The sequence below is a fragment of the Lithobates pipiens genome, unplaced genomic scaffold (assembly GCF_037356315.1).
Source record: "Lithobates pipiens isolate NorthernLeopardFrog02 unplaced genomic scaffold, aLitPip1_a1.2 Scaffold_8, whole genome shotgun sequence".
NCBI classification, from domain to species: domain Eukaryota; kingdom Metazoa; phylum Chordata; class Amphibia; order Anura; family Ranidae; genus Lithobates; species Lithobates pipiens.
In genome coordinates, this window is record NW_027507903.1 from 97,332,383 (window position 1) to 97,354,904 (window position 22,522).

The 22,522-nt window shown below is 40.4% G+C and overlaps 1 protein-coding gene across 1 annotated transcript in view; it reads left to right on the forward strand.

Annotated features, from left to right (window-relative positions):
• Nucleotides 1–22,522, forward strand: part of LOC143962737 (cysteine repeat modular protein 2-like) — a 198,547-nt gene that overhangs the window by 34,961 nt on the left and 141,064 nt on the right. The window contains exons 3-7 of the mRNA XM_077472135.1: nt 2,582–2,650; nt 4,281–4,323; nt 7,020–7,165; nt 10,645–10,839; nt 18,922–19,008. Coding sequence (XP_077328261.1) covers nt 2,582–2,650; nt 4,281–4,323; nt 7,020–7,165; nt 10,645–10,839; nt 18,922–19,008 — 540 coding nt within the window. The remainder of the gene's footprint in view (nt 1–2,581; nt 2,651–4,280; nt 4,324–7,019; nt 7,166–10,644; nt 10,840–18,921; nt 19,009–22,522) is intronic.

Consider the following 22,522-nt stretch of genomic DNA (forward strand, 5'->3'; position numbering starts at 1 on the left):
CATTGTCAGGGCTAACTATCACCAGTAAGGGCATAAAGCCCCGCTCATTTTATTGATAATTGTAAGATGATGTATGTGTTAGGCCTACAGCTAGCCAACATCAACACAAATGATTATTGAAAAATAATTTACAGTCAAATAATATGTAAATAAAGAATCACAGAGAATTTTGGAGCAAGGGGTAGATATATATTAGGTTGTTGATTTGTTTTTTTTCTTTAGCATGACTATAAGCAGCCGAATATCTACCCTGATTTGGTTGCCTATTGTAGCATTTGGGTGAGGTTAGGTTATTTAGAGCTAATCTTGGGGTCAATTCAACATCTTAACATACTTTCACTGTCAGAAACACTTATTGGGGTTGATTTACTAAAGGCAAATAGAATGCACTGTGCAGATGCTCAAGAGCAGGGGTCCTCAAACTTTTTAAACAGGGGGCCAGTTCACGGTTCCTCAGACTGTTGGGGGCCCGGACTATAGTTTGAAATAAATATAAACAAATTCCTATGCACACAGCTTATTTGTCATGCAAAAAATGAATACAATATTTCAAATAAAGAACAATTTTAATCAACATAAACTTATTAGTATTTCACAGAATCCCCTCATTACAGAACTCCCCCCCCCCCACCTTCACATCAGACTCCCCCATTACAGAGCCCTCCATAACAGATCTCCCCCATCACAGACTCCCCCAACACAGAGCCCTCCATAACAGATCCCCTCAATCACAGACCCCCCATCACAGACTCCTCCCCATCACAGATCCCCCTATTACAGAGCCCTCCATAACAGATCTCCCCCGTCACAGATCCCCCCATTACAGAGCTCTCCGTAAAAGAGCTCCCCCATCACAGACTCCCCCAACACAGAGCCCTCCATAACAGATCTCCCCCATCACAGACTCCCCCAACACAGAGCCCTCCATAACAGATCCCCTCAATCACAGACCCCCATCACAGACTCCTCCCTATCACAGGACCCCCATTACAGAGCCCTCCATAACAGATCTCCCCATCACAGACTCCCCCAACATAGAGCCCTCCATAACAGATCCCCCCAATCACAGACCCCCATCACAGATCCCCCATTACAGACTCCCTCATCACAGATCCCCTCATTACAGACCACCCCAACATAGAGCCCTCCATCACAGATCTCCTCATCACAGATCCCCCCCAGTACAGACTCCCCCAACACAGAGCCCTCAATAACAGATACCCCATCACATATCCCCTATTACAGACTGCCCCAACACAGAGCCCTCTATAACAGATCCCCCCATCACAGAGCCCCTCAACACAGACTCCCCCAACACATAGCCCTCCATAACAGATCCTCATCACAAAATCCCTCCATAACATAGCCCCCCATAACAGATCCCCCATTACAGACTCCCCCAACACAGAGCCCTCCATAACAGATCCCTCATCACAGATCCCCATAACAGATCCCCCATTACAGACTCCCCCAACACAGAGCCCTCCATAACAGATTCACCCCCCCATCACAGATTTCCCCAACACAGGGCCCTCCAAAACAGATCCCCCCCAATCACAGATCTCTCCAATCACAGACTGCCCCATAACATATCCCCCCCATCACAGAGCCCTCAAGCGGTATTACACTACTGACTGCCCCTTCCATAACATCGCAGGACTACCCCTCCCCTCTGCTACCTTAATCACATAAGACGGGAAGCATGGCAGGTCTGGACAAATAGTGGGACTTTGCAAGTGAAAAGCAGGTTATTGATTGCTGAGACCGCCCCGCTGCCTAGTAGCCAATCACCTGCTTCTTAACTCAAAAGGTTCCGCCCTTTCTCTGAACCTGTCATGTTTTTCGTCTTGTGTGATTATGGCAGCAGAGGGGAGGGGGAGTGCTGTGACGTTAAAGGGGCAGTCCGCCGCCCAGGTAAATACGGTTTTCGCTTGCACATGATTGGGTGATGGAAATCAGCAGAGCTCCCCCTCAATTACTAAATTCTGGAGCAACTGCACTTGCAAAAGTGCACAGTCTATTTGACTTTAGTAAATTAACCCCATGATGTCTTGCAAAAATGTTGTTGGTGATGGAAAGCAAGTACAAGATTTTTTATTTATTTTTGGCTGTTTAAGGACAGGAAGATGTCCCACAATCCATTGTTTCATGTGAGACATTTGTACCTCCCTATTTTTCATATTTCCTTATTTTTTATTTCTGCACATCTTGTGGTGGGGTCATCTGTCAATCCTCTATTTACAGTCAAAGGCTCTTGCCTACATGTAGCTTCAGATACATTTTTTTCTATAAAACAAGGGGGTTATTTAATAGCAGTTATCACTAGGGGGTGCTAGGCTAGGAAGTTACAGTTGTTAGGGGTGGTGGGCTGGGTGAGGCATCAAGGATGGAGGAAATTTTGTAAGTGCTACCTGGGACTGCACAATCTTTATAGGTTGATGGGTTCTTTGTTATAAGGTTTTCATATCTGTGGTTGGCTTTTTGGTTTTGAAAGTTAATAAAAGTGTGAACAATTATGTAACTGTTCTTTGTGGCTTTGTGACTTTTTTATCTTGTCTCTTCCTTGTAAACTCATAACCAGGTCAAGTACAAGATCCTGAGACGGGAGACTGTGTTGATTGTGGAACTGGATGCAAAGCATGTACAATAGGTGAGAAATCTATGACATTCTTATAAAATGTACTATCTCCAATTTTTAGGGTTGCAAAGTCCTAAATCATTTGTTATGATGTATGACAAAAGATGTATATTTGTGTATAGATATCTCAATGGAACCAATATACTTTAAAGGAACCTCTAGTGAATTTAAAAATGGAACTAAAGACAACACTTTTTCCATTTTGGATAGAGTTATAACCCCTGTAATGTTTTTGCTTTCTGCATCCCATTGTGGGATACAGTTTTCCCTTCACTTCCTGTCCAAAACAGGAAATGAGAGGAAATACCTCCATTGTCACCAGGGTCACCAAAAATAGTATCCCCATTAGAAGATTTCCTCTCGCTTACTGTTCTTTTGTGATTTGTGATTTGTGATTTTTTTCTAATTTCACTTTTGGTGATAATGGTAAATAGGGCAAATAGAGAGGTTGAATCACCTTAACTGGGGCACAGACAACAATAAAAACTGGTGTTATAATCCCTCACTGTATCCAAAACAAAAAATTAAGTTTTCTTTTTAGTTATACTTTAAATCTCAAAATCCAAATTAGGGAAGCACAGCAAGTGATAATAAAAAATGGTTGTAAATACTGAATTTAGCATTACATGGTTATTTTAGACATCATTCCCTTGCAAATCTGATACTTCTCTTTTGCATCTGTACCAGTGATTAACAATGTAACCTGCTGCCTTTTTGTATCCTTGACCCTCTTTCAAGAGCATAATGTGGACTAAAGCTTGTTTAGCTGGATTTTTCTTACTCTATTTACCAATTTTACTACATGGACAATCCAATGGGGAATTTGGACAGAACTGAGTATTCTGGTGGCCCTAGGTCACTAAATGCAAAAATGTATCCTAAAAGAGGAATCTCCAAACCTTCCAAAGAAAGGGCCAGTTTACTGTCCTTCAGACTTTAGGGGGGCCGGACTGTGTCCAGTGGGACTAAACAATGCCTGATCTTTGGTATTAGGAGGAGAAATAGTTGGTGTCAGTGGGAGGTATAGTGCCCCATTTTTGTTGTCAGTGCAAAGAATTAAGCAAAAAGCGGAAAGAGAAACCCAACCAAGAAGGTCACGTCTGCGGAATGCCATGGTTGAAATAAACGATTTTATTGTAGAAAAAGCACCATTTGAATAATAAACAATGATCTGGTGAAAAAGCCTGCCAAAACACTATTAAAATTAAATTACATTTTTTTTTACATTTTTTTCTTGCCTTTTCACCAGATCCTTGTTGTTTATTATTCAAATGGTGCTTTTTCTACAATAAAATAGTTTATTTCAACCGGGGTGTTCCGAAGATGTGACCTTCTTGGTTGGGTTTCCCTTCTTCTTTTTGCATATGGACATTGGTCACGTGATCTGCACCATATATATTGATTTCTTATGGTGATAGGTTGTAATATTATTTCAAGTGGATTATTACTAGTCTCAGTTTAAAGCGGTGGATCCAGGCTATGCAATTGCAATGTTTTCATAAGTGGAAGGAATTATGCCTCAAGGGCCAGATAAAGGCAAGCAAAGGGCCGCATCCCCCTGGGCCACAGTTTGGAGACCACTGTCCCAAAACATATGACAATTAAAGATGTTAATTAATGTTCATATTTTGTCTTTATACAGACGATCCTGAAATCTGCCTCAGCTGCCTACAAGGATATTTTCTGTGAGTGACTGGTATCCTAATTTATTAGTGAGAATGCATAATTCTCTGCAGAAACTAATACAACATATAACAAACAATAACACAAAGAGGATTATTTACTAAAGGCAAATAGTCTGTTCACTTTGCAAGGGAGTTTGCACTTAGCAAATTGATTTTCTCGTAACTTAGTGGAACTCTGCTGACTTTCATCATTGAATTATGTGCAAGTAAAAATTGTGTTTTTTATTTTTATTTTTTATTTCCCTTGCAAAGTGAAAATTCTGTTGCAAAGTGAACAGCCCATTTGCCTTTAGTAAAGCAACCCAATTGAATTTGTAGCTATATACAGATGTATGTGACTTAGCCACACACCACTTACAGCAGACTGGGCCATTATTGTCAGAGCAAGTTATTGACCAGGAAAGAAGCACTATGGGCCACTCTAGAATAATGACAAGAGGATTATGATTGATATTCAGTACAGAAATATTGCCTCTTACCCAGTATTTACTAATCAGGGCAGTCTTTTAGGATTCCCTAAAGGCTTTGCCTGTGAGTCAAAAGCACTGTTGGCGTTGGTGCAGGACAATGTCCATAAATTGATCACTTCCAACAAGGACCAGTCTTCATGCTGACTGCTGTAGGTTTATTGACAACCAAGCCAGTCACTTGAGAATGGAGAATCTGGTCATATGCTTTCCTATTTATCAATTCAATTATTTATTCATATATTCATATGTCCACCTGTATTGTTCTCCTCCCAGCCTTGAAGTTCACCTTGGTGGTGGATCTCTATATGCAAGAGGGAGGTACAGCGTAGAACTCACAGAATTTAAAGATCAATTCCACCCTAAACGTATACCATTCATTGATAATTTTAAACTCATTATATAAGCCAAATATATATATATAGTGAATGTGAACAGATACACACATCAATAAACAATTTCAAAATATCAAGTCGCGCTTTATATTAAAAGAATGACAAATATGGTATGATAACCTTATTTATATCAAACAGAAAGTGTGAATTTGGTCAAATAGTATATCGCTGATAGTCCATTCAGATTGATAGGCCATCTGCACTGTGCAAATATCACACAAAACACCAAGGAGTGGTGATAAAAGCAAAAGGTTTGCCTTCCACCTCCACACAAACTGCCTCTTACTGTCTCTTATGGATCTCTTAGTTATATGAGATCACACACGCCTATAGCTTGATACCCAGCCCGGACCTTTGATTACACGCAGCCAAAATCCCAGCGTCAACGCAGGAGTTTATAGCTCATATGGGAAGGTTATAGCAGATGCTTCCCAGAAAAGAATAATAGAGGGCTTCCATAGAGTAAAACCACAAAGAATTTATTTATTTAGAAAAATAAGAGGTCATGCACTTACATTTAAATAAAAGCATCATTTGCAAAGTAAAAACTAAGCCGGCTGGTTCTCGGTAGGAGCCGTGGTCCAGGACTTACATGTATCGCGTTGATGTCAGCATGTCGCTCCTCCCTACGTGTTTCGTCACACCTGACGTCGCCCTGGTGCCTGGTCTTTATTATTCTTTTCTGGAAAACATCTGCTATAACTTTCCTGTGTGAGCTATAAACTCCTGCGAAGATGCTGGGATCTTGGCTTTGTGCAATCAAAGGCTCGGGGCTGGGTATCAAGCCATAGGCTCCTATTATTAAGAGATCCATAGGAGCTGGTAAGCGGCAGTTTGTGTGGAAGTGGAAGGCAGACCTTTTTCTTTTATCACCATTCCTGGGTGTTTTGTGTGATATTTGCACAGTGGAGATCAACTATCAATCTAAATGGACTATCAATTATACACTATTTGACCAGTTTCTCACTTTTTGTTTGATTTAAATAAGGTTATCATACCATATTTGTCATTCTTTTAATATAAAGCGCGACTTGATATTTTGAAATGATATAAGCCAACTTTATAAAAAACAAAACAAAAACATAATAAAACTCCCCAACAACACCTCTCCAGGCTCATCTTATTGAGAGCTCCATATATAAGAGATTTTGGGGTTGATTTACTAAAACCGGAGAGTGCAAAGTCTGGTGCAGCTGTGCATGGTAGCCAATCAGCTTCTAACTTCAGCTTGTTCAATTAAACTTTGACAAAAAAAAAAAATGAACGGTGATTGGTTTCTATGCACAGCTGCACCAGATTTTGCACTCTCCAGTTTTAGTAAATCAACCCCAAAATCTCTTATGTATGGAGCTCTCAATAAGATGAGCCTGGTGATCACGTTGGTAACTCTTTACTGAATGCATTAGAAACAGACAAGTAAATGTGTATGAAATAGTCTTGGTTTTTGGATGTATTGCATATTAAAGTATTTTATGGGTGATCTACCTGATTCAGGTTTTTGACATTCCAGACCTAGAAACATGCCCTGGTGCTGTGTGGCTCTGTCTGTTAAAGCGGTAGTAAACCCAGTTTAAAAAAACACTTACATTCCCGGCATGCCGGAAATGCTAACTTTCACATTGGTTGTGCTCTCAACCAAACTTTCAAACCATCCAATGGCTGGTTTCATAACTGATCACATGTGCAACATTATGGCAGTTGAAGAACCATTAGAGGCCAAGATGGCAGCTTCCTTCACTGAAAACGATAGAAGGGTTTACTTCCACTTTAAGTATTTTATTGTTATTTTTCTTACAAGATGTTTTCATGTTTTCAATGATGCACCCAATTTTAGATATCGTCTTCAGTGCCGAAAACATTGCCCCCTGAAAACCTACGAAGACAATGGCAGGAAAATGTGTATGACCTGTCCGCTATGGTGTCGTGAATGCCACAATGAAACACATTGCTCTTCCTGCCAAAGTGGATATTATCTGCATGGTAAGAAAGGAGAGCTATAAACTCTTATCAGCCACTTTGCTGCATACCTGTCACCTATTTGTTCAGCTCTGAATAGCTAAACACACACATACATTCATACACTCACTCAGAGATAGAAAAGCACACCAAAATAAAAGCACAGTATACACCCAACATACACGTACACTAAATATAGATATTTGATTTTGTTATCTTCATTAAATCTCTATAGCAGACTATTAGTAGGAATTTTATAAGCAACATCATGAAGATCCGTGCTACACAAATTTAGTGTAAAAAATGTAATGTAAAAAAATAGAGTTCACACTTCCTTTAAGTTATAATAATCAATGTGAATATATTTCAGCTTTAAGGATTAATAGAACTATACTGTATGAGGAATTTATGTAAGTATAAATACATTTATATTCTCTAACAATCATAAAGCTTTGCTAATTAATAAAAGAAAATATTCAGAAAATTAGAATGCTCAACTTCCGGCACCCTTTCTGAAACAACCAGGGTACGGTGCTCACTCAAGCTTCTGTAAGCAATCATCCAAAAGATAAAAGGGAGTCGGCACATGATCACTGATCTTCTATACCTTCTTTATGAAATCTAGCTCACATTCAGGTAATACAGAGATGTTCACGCATTTCAACCAATGTGGCGACACTTCCTTTAAATTATAATAATCACATGAATATATATTTCATTGTTAAGGATTAATTGAGCTACACTTTATGAGGAATTTCTGTAAATATACATAAATTTGTATACTCCAAAAGGGAGTTGGCACATGATTACTAATCTTCTGTACTTTTATTAAATCTTCAGCTCACATTCAAGTAATACAGTGACGTTCACAAAATTGTAGCCACATTGGCCGAAACGCGTGAGCATCTCTGTATTACCTAAACGTGAGTTGAAAATGTAATGAAAGAAGTATAGAAGATTAGTGATTGAGTGCCAACTCCCTTTTTTGCTTAATAAGAGCATTTGAGTTTTGTAATGGAAGGTAATTTCATTGATATGCTAGATTACAATATTGTATATGGTTCAAATATAATAAAGATACGTTTTAAAGTGATATCAATGGCTGTTTATTTTTTTTTATATTTTTTTAAAATAACAAACATGTCATATGGACCTGCTTTTTGCAGTGGTTTTGCACAGAGAAGACTTGATCCTCCTCTTCTCAGGTCCCCTGCCAGCGCTCCTGGCCCCTCCCTCCTTCAGAGTGCCTCTATAGCAAGCAGCTTACTATGAGGGGGCACCCGAGCAGGCTCAGCTCTGCCCCTGCTCTCTCCTTACTGGCTCACTGGCTGTGATTGAGCTCAATGTCTCACGCTGCTGTCTCAGCCAATGAGGAGGCAGAGACCCTGGAGAGCTGCTGCTCTCATGCACATTGCTGGATTGAGATGGGGCTCAGGTAATAGGTGGGGCTGCTGCACACAGAAGGTATTTTACCTAAGAAAAAACCTTGAGCATTAACAACCACTTTAAAGAGGAAGTAAACCCTAGTGGGTTTTACTTTTTAGTAAATATCTCCTAAACCGTGGAGGTTTAGGAGATTTTTCAAGTACCTACAGGTAAGCCTTAATATAGACTTACCTGTAGGTAAAATTGGTTGTACCGGGTGTACAACCACTTTAAACAGTATAAAATAATTTTCACTTGGTAAAATTGTGGATTCAGACAGCTTGTGATACAGTGGTGTGAAAAAGTGTTTGCCCCCTTCCTCATTTCCTGTTCCTTTGCATGTTTGTCACACTTAAGTGTTTCGGAACATCAAACCAATTTAAACAATAGTCAAGGACAACACAAGTAAACACAAAATGCAATTTGTAAATGAAGGTGTTTATTATTAAAGGTGAAAAAAAATCCAAACCATCATGGCCCTGTGTGAAAAAGTGATTGCCCCCCTTGTTAAAACATACTATAACTGTGGTTGTCCACACCTGAGTTCAATTTCTCTAGCCACACCCAGGCCTGATTATTGCCACACCTGTTCACAATCAAGGCATCACTTAAATAGGAGCTGCTTGACACAGTAAGGTCCACCAGAAGATCCTTAAAAGCTACACATCATGCCGAGACCCAAAGAAATTCAGGAACAATTGAGAAAGAAAGTAATTGAGATCTATCAGTCTGGAAAGGGTTATAAAGCCATTTCCAAAGCTTTGGGAATCCAGCGAACCACAGTGAGAGCCATTATCCACAAATGGCGAAGACATGGAACAGTGGTGAACCTTCCCAGGAGTGGCCGGCCGCCCAAAATTACCCCAAGAGCGCAGCGACGACTCATCCAAGAGGTCACAAAAGACCCCACAACAACGTCCAAGGAACTGCAGGCCTCACTTGCCTCAGTTAAGGTCAGCATTCATGCCTCCACCATCAGGAAAAGACTGGGCAAAAATGGCCTGCATGGCAGAGTTCCAAGGAGAAAACCACTGCTGAGCAAAAAGAACATCAAAGCTCGTCTCAATTTCTCCACAACACATCTTGATGATCCCCAAGACTTTTGGGACAACATTCTGTGGACCGATGAGACAAAAGTGGAACTCTTTGGAAGGTGTGTGTCCAAGTATATCTGGCGTAGAAGGAACACTGCATTTCATAAAAAGAACATTATACCAACAGTAAAATATGGTGGTGGTAGTGTGATGGTCTGGGGCTGTTTTGCTGCTTCAGGACCTGGAAGACTTGCCGTGATAAAAGGAACTATGAATTCTGCTGTCTACCAAGAGATCCTGAAGGAGAATGTCCGACCATCTGTTCGTGTACTCAAGCTGAAACGAACTTGGGTTCTGCAGCAGGACAATGATCCTAAACACACCAGCAAGTCCACCACCGAATGGCTGAAGAAAAACAAAATGAAGACTTTGGAGTGGCCTAGCCAAAGTCCTGACCTGAATCCTATTGAGATGTTGTGGTATGACCTTAAAAAGGCCGTTCATGCTCGAAAACCCTCTAATGTAACTGAATTAGGACAATTCTGCAAAGATGAGTGGGCCAAAATTCCTCCAGGACGCTGTAAAAGCCTCATTGCACGTTATCGCAAACGCTTGGTTGCAGTTGTTGCTGCTAAGGGTGGCCCAACCAGTTATTAGGTTTAGGGGGCAATCACTTTTTCACACAGGGCCATGATGGTTTGGATTTTTTTTCACCTTTAATAATAAACACCTTCATTTACAAATTGCATTTTGTGTTTACTTGTGTTGTCCTTGACTATTGTTTAAATTGGTTTGATGTTCCGAAACACTTAAGTGTGACAAACATGCAAAGGAACAGGAAATGAGGAAGGGGGCAAACACTTTTTCACACCACTGTATATACGTGTTTTCTGTGCATGATTTTAAGTATGGCAAGACAGACACTGGACATACAATAAAATAGGATATGTATGTACTAATTATAGGATCAAGACTTTAAAAGTTCTATACATATATGCAACCACATTACTATGTCAGTAATTCTAAACAGAATGTGTTTTACAGATGCGGATTGTATACTTAAGTGCCCAGATGGTACGTTCCAGAATTCAAAGAACTGGCAATGTGAAAGCTGTCATAAATCCTGCCAGACCTGCCATGGACCATCACCACGAGATTGTGACCATTGTCCAGATGGGAAAGAGCCATCCTATGGCATGTGCCATCTTGTGACCTGCTCTGATGGACAATATTTTAATGGTATGCTATGAAACATTTATCTAGTGTAATCCTGTGTAACTGAAATAATTAGTATTATATAAAGAAAACTGTATCCCCTATTACAGTCAATTAAGTACCAAATTGCTTAATGAATCTATTCCAAGAGCCGTGTGCTGCAAACCAAACAAGACATGGCTGTCCACCTAAACTGATAGGCCAGGCAAGGAGAGCATTAATCAAAGAAGCAGCCAAGAGAACCCATGGTAACTCTGGAGGAGCTGCAGAGATCCCCAGCTCAGATGGGAGAATATATCCACAAGACAACTAGTCATGCACTCCACAAAATGGTATTTATGGAACAGTGGCAAGAAGAAAGCCATAAGAAGTCCAGTTTTCCATTTGCGAAAAGCCAGGTGGGGTACAAAAATTAAATTTTTCCCAAAAGACAAAATATGTGTGGCGGAAAACGAACACTGCACATCGCCCTGAACACACCATCCCCACTGTGAAACATGGTGGTGGAAGCATCATGTTGTGGGGATGAAAAGTGGTTCTACAAACTATTAACTCAGGGGGGCTTAATACAAATGCATGTCACACTTTTCACATATTTATTTGTTAAAAATGTTGAAAACCATTTATCATTTTCTTTGCACCTTACAATTATGTGCCACTTTGTGTTGGTCTATCACATAAAATCCCAATAATATACATTTACGTTTTTGGTTGTAACATGACAAAATGTGGAAAATTTCAAGGGATATGAATACCTTTTTAAGGCACTGCAATACTTACAAAAGGACGTTTATGTATTGTATCATTTAGGAGCATCCTCTGCTCTTAGATTGGTAGAAACAGATGGCGTGTGTAGAATATATATTTAGACCTATAATAACAAAGCGTCTCTGGTTACTAAATCATTCATTATGAATTATACAATTGTTATCTGATGAATTGTATGGACTGTTATCATCTTTTTTTTAATAATCACATAGAAAGTGATTACATATGTTATTTAGTGCAATTTATAATTATTGACATAGCAGAAATAGCCTTATAGGCAAATTTAAAACTTCTAATTATATTATGTTATAACAAAGGTAATTCATTGTTTTATTTGTATAAAGTCATTTATATATTAGAGGCATTGCATCATGTATTAGTGTACATATAATGTGTCCAACCTCCCATCATTTAGGGGGGTCATCCTTCCAAAAGTAATTTGAATCTATTTAAATTGTGATTATTAATTACATGAGCACATCCATATTTGCTTATCATATTTTCAGACTGTTTGCAGTGATATAAAATGGTTGTGTTTTACAGCTTTGTTTGCAATGCAGGTCTGTAAGCTATGCCAAAGATTGGATTGCTTTATCCACACAATCGAGGTGGAGAGTAGAATCCTCCCTGCTGAGACACTGTATTCTGACAGTGATGACCCTTCACTGTCAGAAAACACTGCTCAGCGGCTGCAGCCAATTGACCCACTGCCTGCAGCTGCTAATCACGAAAATGTTTACAACAAGCCGAGTCAACAGAAGTCAGTCATTAGAGTGTGAACAGTTGATTGCTCATTGAAAATGTCATTCAGTTGTATGCAGTTCTATTTGTTGGCCCATGGGTTCCAGTTGGGTGTTAGTATAAATAATTGTGTCAGTTGCAGGAAAAAATATGTATTATCATAACTGGAACTTCCTTTCTTAAAGTGGATGTAAACCCTCACATATACCCAGTGAAGTGAACAGCCTCAGATGATTCACAGGGATTAAACAAATCCTCCTACATATGTTTTACTTGTTTATATGCAGTCTTCTCTTCCCTACACCCCTTCAAAAGGGAAGAAAACTGTTAACATCATCTTAATTTGTCAGGAGCACAGAGGAGGGGGCAGAGAGGCTGCAGGTACAGTGTGTGAGAGCTGATTGGCAGAAAGGCACACACCCCCCTCCACAAAGCAGAAGAGTTCTGAATAGACAAGCTGTCTGCTGAGCTCTCCCCCCTCCTCCTTCTGACAAAAATTATATCTCATATATCAGGAAAATGTCTAAGCCCCTGTACACACAGTCGGAGATTTCCACAACCAAATCCATCGAATTTTGTCCGTCGGATCTTGTCCGAAACTGTTGCATACACATGGTCGGACTAAGTTGTCGAAAAATCTGATCATTCAGAACGTGATGACGTAATTTCGTTACGATGGGACTACGTTCAGGCTAGTAGCCAATAGCTTTGATGTAGGAATTTGATCTGAGCATGTGTGGCACTTAGTCCGATCAAAATTCTCTACACATGATCGGAGTATGTCCGATCGAACCAGTTGGTCGGGAAATATTTCCAACATGTTGGAAAACTGGGTCCGACGGTTATTCCGACGGAATCAGTCCGATGCATACCACACACAGACGGATTATTCGACAACACGGTCCGATAGGACACATTCCGACGGATTCTCCGACCGTGTGTACAAGGGCTAAGAAATTACTCATGCTGTTAACAGAGGAACGAAGCACCAGAGAGAAACAACACTTAGAGCTTTGGAAAGATAAGTAAACACTACAGATATATGTGCTTTGCTCAAATTCCATGATTGAGGTTTACAACCACTTTAACTAGTTGCCGACCAGCAGCTGAGGTTATACGGTGACAGGTTGGCTCTCCTGCATGAATCGCCATAGCTATACTTGTGCCCATGGGCCAGGCGGACTTGATGTCTGCTGGCAACCCCCAATCGCCTATTACAGAGGCAGAAAGGGGAACTGTCTTTGTAAACAAGGTGATTCCCCGTCCTGATAGGGGACATGACAGAGATCAACTGTTCCCAGTGATCAGAAACAGTGATCTCTGTCATGTACCTAGCAGCTCATCCCCCATACAGTTAGAACACGCTGAGGGAACACAGTTAACCCCTTGATTGCCTCCTAGTTTTAACCCCTTCCCTGGCAGTGTAATTTTTTACATTGATAAGTGCATTTTTAATAGCACTGATCAATGTAATAATGTCGCTGGTCCCCAATTTGTCCACTGCAATGTTACAGTCCCAATAAAAATCACAGATCGCCACCATTAATGGTAAAACCAATAAAAAAAAATCCCTAAATCTAACCCATAGTTTGTAGACACAATAACTTTCGTGCAAATATACGCGTATTATTTTTTTTACCAAAAATATGTAGAAGAATATATATCGGTCTAAACGGATGAATATATTTTTTTAAATTTTTTTGGATATTTATTTTAGCAAAAAAGTAAAAAAAAAAAAAAAAAATTTTCAAAAATTGTCGCTCTTTGTTTGTTTATAGCATAAAAAATAAAAATGGTAGAGGTGATCAAATACTACCAAAAGAAAGCTCTATTTGTGGAAAAAAAAGGACGGCAATTTTGCAAAAAAGGGCCTAGTTATTAAGAGGGAAATTCTTTCGGTCCTTAAATGGTTAAAGTGGTAGTAAACTCTGTTCTACCACTTGCCTATAATAAGGCTTACCTGTAGGTACTGTGAATATCTCCTACACTTGCACTGTTTAGGAGATATTCAGAGTGCATGCAGCTGGTGATGTCACTGGCGGATATGCTCTGAAGGTCCAGCATACAGTGCCAGACCTTCAGAGCCCATGACGTAAACACATACACAGGCATGATGTCATCACACCCCAGCCACTGATGTAGCCCAAGGCTGCGAACCTAGGAGGAAGACCAAGGGACCATGGAAGCCCTCTCAGCCTTGACATTTTGAGTTTTTTTTTACATTTTTATGATGCATACTAGCACATTATGACATTGACTTGCAGGGAATTTATTTCTCAATTGCTGTTTACTACCACTTTAAGGCTGGCTTCTGCCTGTTATCTGTGGATAGCTTCATTCAGCTGTTTACAAAATGGGAGGTATGCTTGAGTACTGAGGTGTGCTTCTTCTCCTAGTTAAGTGTACAAAGGTGTTCTAAATCAGGCCGCACTCACTTGAATGCTACCCGCTGTCACAGCTTGCCTGATTGTACTAGCCATAGTATACGGTAGGTATCCCCCATAAGGAATGCTTGGCTTCTGTTGGCAAATGCAGTCATCAATTCTGGTATAGGTGGCACTTTAGGCTGTCAACAATGTTGTTAATCCATGTCTATGCAGTACTCCGGAATTTGGAGCAAAGGCTGTCAGCTTCCACTGAGTGAGTTATGAAGGAGAAGGTTTATTGTTTGCTATACATTTTGTTTGCTCTTCAAGGCTCAGCAATAAAACATGGCTCACAGTTGGTTTAAGTGAGCTGCAGATGGAGTGGATAGTGCAAAGCGGAGGATGGTGTCAGATCAGTGCAGAAGGTGGCCAAAGGGAGACAGAAGTAGGTGCATAGATGATACAGGGTGGCTTTAATAAAACTGTAGAGTGTAAAATCTGATGCAGCTGTGCATGGTAGCCAATCAACTTCTTCAGCTTGTTCAATTAAAATATAAGTTCACTTTAAAAAAAATATAAATAAATGCAAATTTTTTTGCAAGTAAAAAATACGCATTTACATTTTTAATTTTTTTTGCAGGAGCCTGGAAAGCATTGCACGATTGCGGGTGCCATGCAAGACTCTTACAGATTATCAATATAAGCTGTCTGCCCGTACATTGTACAGGCAGGCAGTTTCACAAAGACAGGAAGACTCAATGAACTACTTGAGTGCCCTGGTAGTTCATTGAGAACTACAAGTCAACAGCCGCAAAGGATGTTGGTACTTGTTGTTCAATAAGGCTATGTAGGCAAATGCCTGGACAGCCGGGTGCTTTTCAAATAGTGACAGCGGGTACAAGGAGAAGATCCGTGGCCTGCTGTCATAGTGGGTGTGGGGATCGGGGAGAGGCTGCAGGATTGGAAACATGGTACATGTTCCACTCTAAAAACCTGGAAACTGATTGCTTTCTATGCAGAGCTGCAGCAGATTTAGCACTCTTCAGTTTTAGCAAATGAACTCCAGAGTATGCAGAGTGGGTGGAATTTGGAGCTGCCAGAGTGGGATGGAGATGTGGTAGAATGGGCAGACAGAATTAAACTGCTTTGGAGGTAGGGTTACCACCTTTTCTTCAAGCCAAACCCAAACACTTTAGCGGCACACAGCATGTTTTCTTTTTTTAGTAGACATTATAAGATTGTTAAAGACCTGGGACACTTTTGGGTGTCCCAAGGAGCGTAGTAATGCAGCTCAATGCGCCACAGTGAACAGTAATGCCGCGTACACACGGTCGAACTGTTTGACGTACTTAGTCCGTTGAAACACATTTCAGCGGACAATCCGCTCGTGTGTGGGCTTCAGCGGACTTTTTCAGCGTGCAGTCCGGAGTACTAAGAATTTCGGTTTTTCCAAAAATCTGTCCGTCGTACTTTGGTTTCAGCGGACAATACGGTCGTCAGTATGCTAGTTCGACGGACTAAGAATGGCGCATGCCCAGAAAGGATTTACACGACAGAAGGGTGCTTTGCTGTGTCTTGGACTTCCTATTTCTAGTCCCGTCGTACGTGCTGTACACGTCATCGCGCAAGCTTTCGACGGACTGTTTGTGTATTCGTGTGTGGTCAAGTCCGTTCAGTGGAAACTACGACGGATTGTCCGTCGGATTGTATGACGGACTAAGTACGCCATACAATCCGCTCGTGTGTATGCGGCATTAGTGTAGCTAAATTGTGGCTCCATTTACAGCTAGGGGTTCCGGTTCGTGATTCTGCCCCCGATTCCCGATTCGCCACAATTCGCGGGACGCACTCGTGATCCTATTACTTTCAGTAGCACCCCAATCGCTGTGCAATTGTTGCCCAAAATAAGTTTCTATTCCGCCTGCGATCTGGAACACTGGGTGTAAATGGAGCCTGTGAGTCTTATGCAGGGGACAGGAGTGTGTAATGCATATTAGAAATAATGAGTACAAAACAAAAAGAGTGCAGAAGTTAGGGGTGTGTAACGTACAGTGTAAGGCTAAAAAGAGTGCAAAATGTGCTCCGCGATCATTACTCTCCCCCACTTTACCCTTTCATCAAAAAGCCACACTCCTTCTCCTGCAAAAAAAAAGTCCAGCATTATTTTTATGGTCACCCTCCTCCCCCAACCAACAAAAATAAATTCTCCCCCCTGCCAGAACAACCCCCCCAAAACAAATCTTCTTCCACCTTCCACAGCACAGGTCCCCCTCCACTATCCCCTAAATCCCCAGTTCTAGCACAATCCCCCCTTTTCCTGCTTTCCAGCACTTATACTCACCCCCTCTTAACCTGCCTAGCGGTAACCCTGAGCCAGACTTGGGATCGCATCACAGGATACAGGGAAAGTTACTTACCTTGTCCACTGGATCCTGCGATGTCTCCCCGCTGTGTGTGCGAGCTGTCTCCTCGTTCGATTCACACAGTTCCGAGTTCCGTCGGGCTCCGTTCCCTGAGAGTGTAGCGACAAATTCAAAAAGATTAAAGATCCTGGAAAAGTGAACACACTTTAGAGGTTATTTATGAAAGACAAATCCACTTTGCACTGCAAGTGGACTTGGAAGTGCAGTCGCTCTAAATCTAAGGGGTAGATCTGAAATGAGGAGAAGCTCTGCTGATTTTATCATCCAATCATGTGCAAGCTAAAATGCTGTTTTTTTATTTTCCTTGCATGTCCCCCTCGGATCTACAGCTACTTTACTTCACTTTCAATTGCACTTGCAGTGCAAAGTGGATTTTCCTTTAGTAAATAACCCCCTTTATCTCTTTCGTTTCTAAGTTTAATATTCATAAACGTTTAGTCTCAAATGCAGTTAACTTGTGTTTTCTCCTTATATTGTTCATGAGCAATGAAAATGGAATGTGGACTTTGGACTGGGGCTTTTATTAGCATTTTAGGTGTTACATTTTTATACTTTAGTTTCTTGTGCATTATATAGAAAACAAATGTTTGCAATTAAATGCACATTTATAGTAATTTCAAGACAAATTTAACATTATTTTTAGTTCTGAAATGAGGTTTGGAAGAGGTGAGAATGGGGGGTCATTAGAATTTAGTGAATGGGGTGTGAGTGGAAAAAGTTTAGAACCTATAATGTGTCAGGTTTGCTAGTTTGAAAACACGTCACATATATTTTTTTCTGTATTTGTTAAAATATATTAGAACTAAACATTTAAAGCAGGGAGACTCCATTATACAATGGGGGTTATTTACGAAAGGCAAATCTACTTTGCACTACAAGTGCACAGTGCACTTAAAATTGCACTGAAAGTGCACTTGGAAGTGCAGTCGCTGTAGATCCGAGGGGGACATGCAAGGAAAAAAAAAAACGGCATTTTAGCTTGCATATGATTTGATGATAAAATCAGCAGAGCTTCCTCTCATTTCAGATCTACCCCTCAGCGACTGCACTTCCAAGTGCACTTTCAGTGCAATTTCAAGTGCACTTTGCACTTGTAGTTTTCACTTGTAGTGCAAAGTGGATTTGCCTTTGGTAAATAACCCCCCCCCCCCCCCCCCCCATTGCGTTCATAGCATGTTGGATGATTTAGTCTCTTCTAGAAGAGAAGGAGGTGTCTCATCTCACTCTCATTCAGCTGGATGTGCCTTCAGGGCAGGACTGGAAAGCGTACCACACAATGTGCATTGTGGCGCCACAGTGATTGGTGGTCGTGGTAAAAGGCCATAGTAAGAAAAAAAAAAAGAAAAGAAAACACTTACAAATTTGTAAAAAAAAAAAAAACTAAACTAAACTAATTGAACTGACTATGTGTAGATCCCTTGTTCCAGTCTTCAGTGCTCCAGTTCTCAATGACCCCACAATAAGATCAAACATATCTTATTTGTACTGGCCCAGGGAGAAAATGCCACCAGCCCAGTCCTATACTGTGTGTGCAATCTGATATCCTGCTATTTTGGTCTTTTTACAACACAAGAAAGGAAGAGAGGAAGGTTGGTTACATCCCCTCCAAATGTTGGAGCTTTCTCACATATATCAATCTGAAGTTATCAAAACATATTTACAGTATACTGTATATACGTGGACCTAGCACACTCCAATATTCTTATACAGTACATATGTATGTAAGCAATGTTAAAAATACATATAGTCATATAAAGTTGTATTTAGGAACATATTTTCATTCTTGCTCTTGTATTTTTCCTCCCCAGTGGCAGATGGCAAGTGTTATGCCTGTGATCCATCTTGTCAGAGTTGTTTTGGACCACAAGCACTGGACTGTTTTTCCTGCCATTTCGGTAAAGTACAGCAAATGTTTTGTAAATTATTTATATACTACTTTAATTCCATATTAAATACATTTTTATTCTATGGGATTTTTTTGTATTCTATCCTAGCAGCTCGTCTTATTGTAGCTACTTTTAGCACACTTTGTTGTTTTTTATTAAATGAATGAAGGCAGCATCTCAGTAGGTGACAAGTTTATGTTAGATTAGCCATCATTGGTCTCATTGATCATGAGAAACAGGGAATGTTTTCGGATCAGATGCAAGAATGTTACATGTGTTTATTACCAAACCGTCCTTTAATTGGGAATTAAAGTTCGATAGCAGTCATGCGGAACAATGTTATACTGGTGGAACTATTGTGGAATGTCTCATAAAAGATTCAGTCTTCTTCTCGTGGCGGGACAAATTTGCTACAGCTTCTCTCAAATTGATAAGCTGAGCCTGTGGGGATATTTACAGTATATATGTACAAATTATATATATATATATATATATATATATATATATATATATATATATACACCGATCAGCTATAACTTTCTGACCACCTACCTAATATTGAGTAGGCCTCCTTTTTTCTGCCAAACAGCGTATTTTGCTGCCAAAACAGCCTTGACCCATTGAGGCATGGATGTCACTTGACCTCCGAAGGTATGCTGTGTGGTAACTGGCACCAAGCTGTCAGTGTAATTTTGTCGATGAAACTATTTTCGTCATAGTTTTTGGCAGCTGCATGTTTTCAGGGAAATTCAGTGAAATTCATTTAGGTCAATTGACGAAAACAATGATGAAAATCAATTCCAATTTTTGTCAATGAACAAAAACAGAACAAAAATTTGAGGAAGGGACGTTTTCCCACCTGAACTTGCACTTTCCTCAGAGCTCCACCTGTCTGTTAAAGCCCCAGCCCCCCAACAAGCTGTATTGGCTGAGAGGTGCAGGCTCCCTCTGTGTGCCTGCTGCCTGGGAGTTCTGAAACAATGACCTGCAAACCACGTGGTGAGTGTTTCTCCTCCAAGCAAGGTAGCAGTGCTTAGCACTGTGTAAATTAACAGCCCCCCCCAGACCAGTTCTCTGCCCTGTGCACTCCCTCACTCCCATTTACTTCCCCATCCTCACCACATGTTATTGGGCTTTTACTTTACTTCAGGATTATATAATAAGTTTGTTAATAACATGTTATACTTACCTGCTCTATGCAGTGTTTTTTCACAGAGAAGCCCTGATCCTCTTCTTCTCGGGTCCCTCTTAGGTGCCTCAGGCCCCTTCCTCCTGTTGAGTGCCCCCATAGGAAGCAGCTTACTATGGGGACACCCGAGCCAAGGCACATATAAAATTGACAAATACTGTTGCACACAAACCTCGCCAGGTGAACCTGATCTTATTTTTAGAAAGCTGCTCACATATAAAAAGTGTTCTCTACACTCAAAGTTATAAATAGAAGGGGTGTTTTATGTGAAAAATAAAATAAATAAGTGAATCCTAAGTGGATCCTAATAAATGTGAACTCTCAGACAAATATATATATTACCATAAATAAATCTGATCCATAAGTAAAAACTCATACAGTGCATCAATTAATATATGTGCAAATGTGCAATAATATAAATATATCAAACATAAAAATCAATTGCATAAATAAATCAATACGTGCAAATGTGCAATAGTGCAAATCGCATAACACACAATCAAAACCAAAAAGGATAAAAATATTAAAAAATAGTGTTGCTCCAAACAAGATACAAAGTGCAAAGTGCAAATAAATCAGTCCACTCAAATCTGTACAAATTGTGCAATCAGTCCAAAGGATGATGGTAACCATGCAATGTGAATAAAAGTGCAGATTACACCGTTCCTCCACACTTCAGTGCTTATGGTGCACCCCTTGTTTCCCCCAGTCTCTCACCTCTAATCAAGGTCCCTAGGGACCGGGTCACACTTCAGGGATAGTGGGCTAACAATCTTCCACCTCCTCCCAAATATAAACTCCGGGACACCAGCTTGTATTCTCCACAATCCACAATCCAGGTTATATAATAATGAGGAAAGAGAATAAGGGGGCCTCCAATGTGTAGTAAATTCAAATCCACTTTATTCATAAAAATATCCACACTTACATGTAAATCCAGCAATTCGCAAATGTAAACAATGGTACTTCTGGTCTCGGCCGTGACCGGAAGGGACGATTGACACCTAGCTCCTCGACGCGTTGCGTCACATACCACGTGACTTTCTCAAAGGCATAGGACACCCCCGATACACCCCCTTTAAAGGAGAATTCTACAAAAAAATTATTAGTTAAACCCACAAGTGCTTTTTTAACCACTATTATTCCTTTATACTGGGTTTTGGAATTTACCAATGCAGACATTTTAGAAATTGGAGGAAATGTTTAGCACTGGAAAAGGGGGGAGGATAGAGAGGCTCCAAGCAGGCATGGTGTAGCATAGTTTATTAAAAAATGTAAATGTATAAACAGCTGCAATCACAGAGTGATGGGGGTGAAAGACTGAGGCCAGTGGTGAATATATATTGTGGGTTGGTCCAATGGAAACTGCAGCCAAAGCTCCAGGGGAAATGCTGGGAGAGCCAACAGAGCGAGGGATCCGTCCAGGGAAAGCCGATCCCAGAGAGACTAGGGACCACCAATGTAATGTGTCCAAAGCTGGGATGGACACCCAGGGAAAGTTCCTCCGGTCGGTGTGGATAAGCTATCATCCCAACAATAGTGGTAGCCAATAGCAACAGGTTTCGGAGGGCTACACCTCCTTCATCAGAAATTGGATGAAAGGTTTAACACTGGGAAACACTTTTTGAAAGATTAAAAAGTGCATTTTATATACAAGTATATAGATCAGACCAAAATGAGGGACACATGAGAAAGAAAGAGGGACAGAGGCACTTTGTTCCAAATCAGGGACAGTCCCTTGAAATCAGGGACAGTTGGGAGCTATGCATATATAGCAGTGCCTTATTCCTGAGATGGTATTTTATTTATCTACTTATTATAGGTACTTATGTAGCGCTGACAATTTTTTCTGCAGCGCTTTACATATACAGTATATATTGTACATTCAGTCCCTGCTCTCAAGGAGCTTACAATCTAAGGCCCATAACTCACATTCATACATACAGTATACTAGGGCCAATTCCTACAGGAGTCAATTAGGTGCCAGAATGTCTTTGGAGTGTGGGAGGAAACCGGAGTACCCGGAGCAAACCCACACAGGCGCAGGGAGAACATACTGAAATACTGAATAATGTTCACCGGCATTATATCTTTTCATATATCTACATATAGTTTATGATTTAATTAGCAGACTGATGTCAAATTATTGCATTAATATTCATCTGTTTGCATATTTTTGGTTTCTGTCAAAACAGTTGATAGTTCCTACTTGATGACAAGTTTTAAGAGGAGACAGAAACATTTTCTAGTCAAAAATGATTGCACTGTGTCTGATTAATTCTGAATGAGATCGTTTAAGATGATTGCCCTATTACAGTGACCTTGAACAAGGTG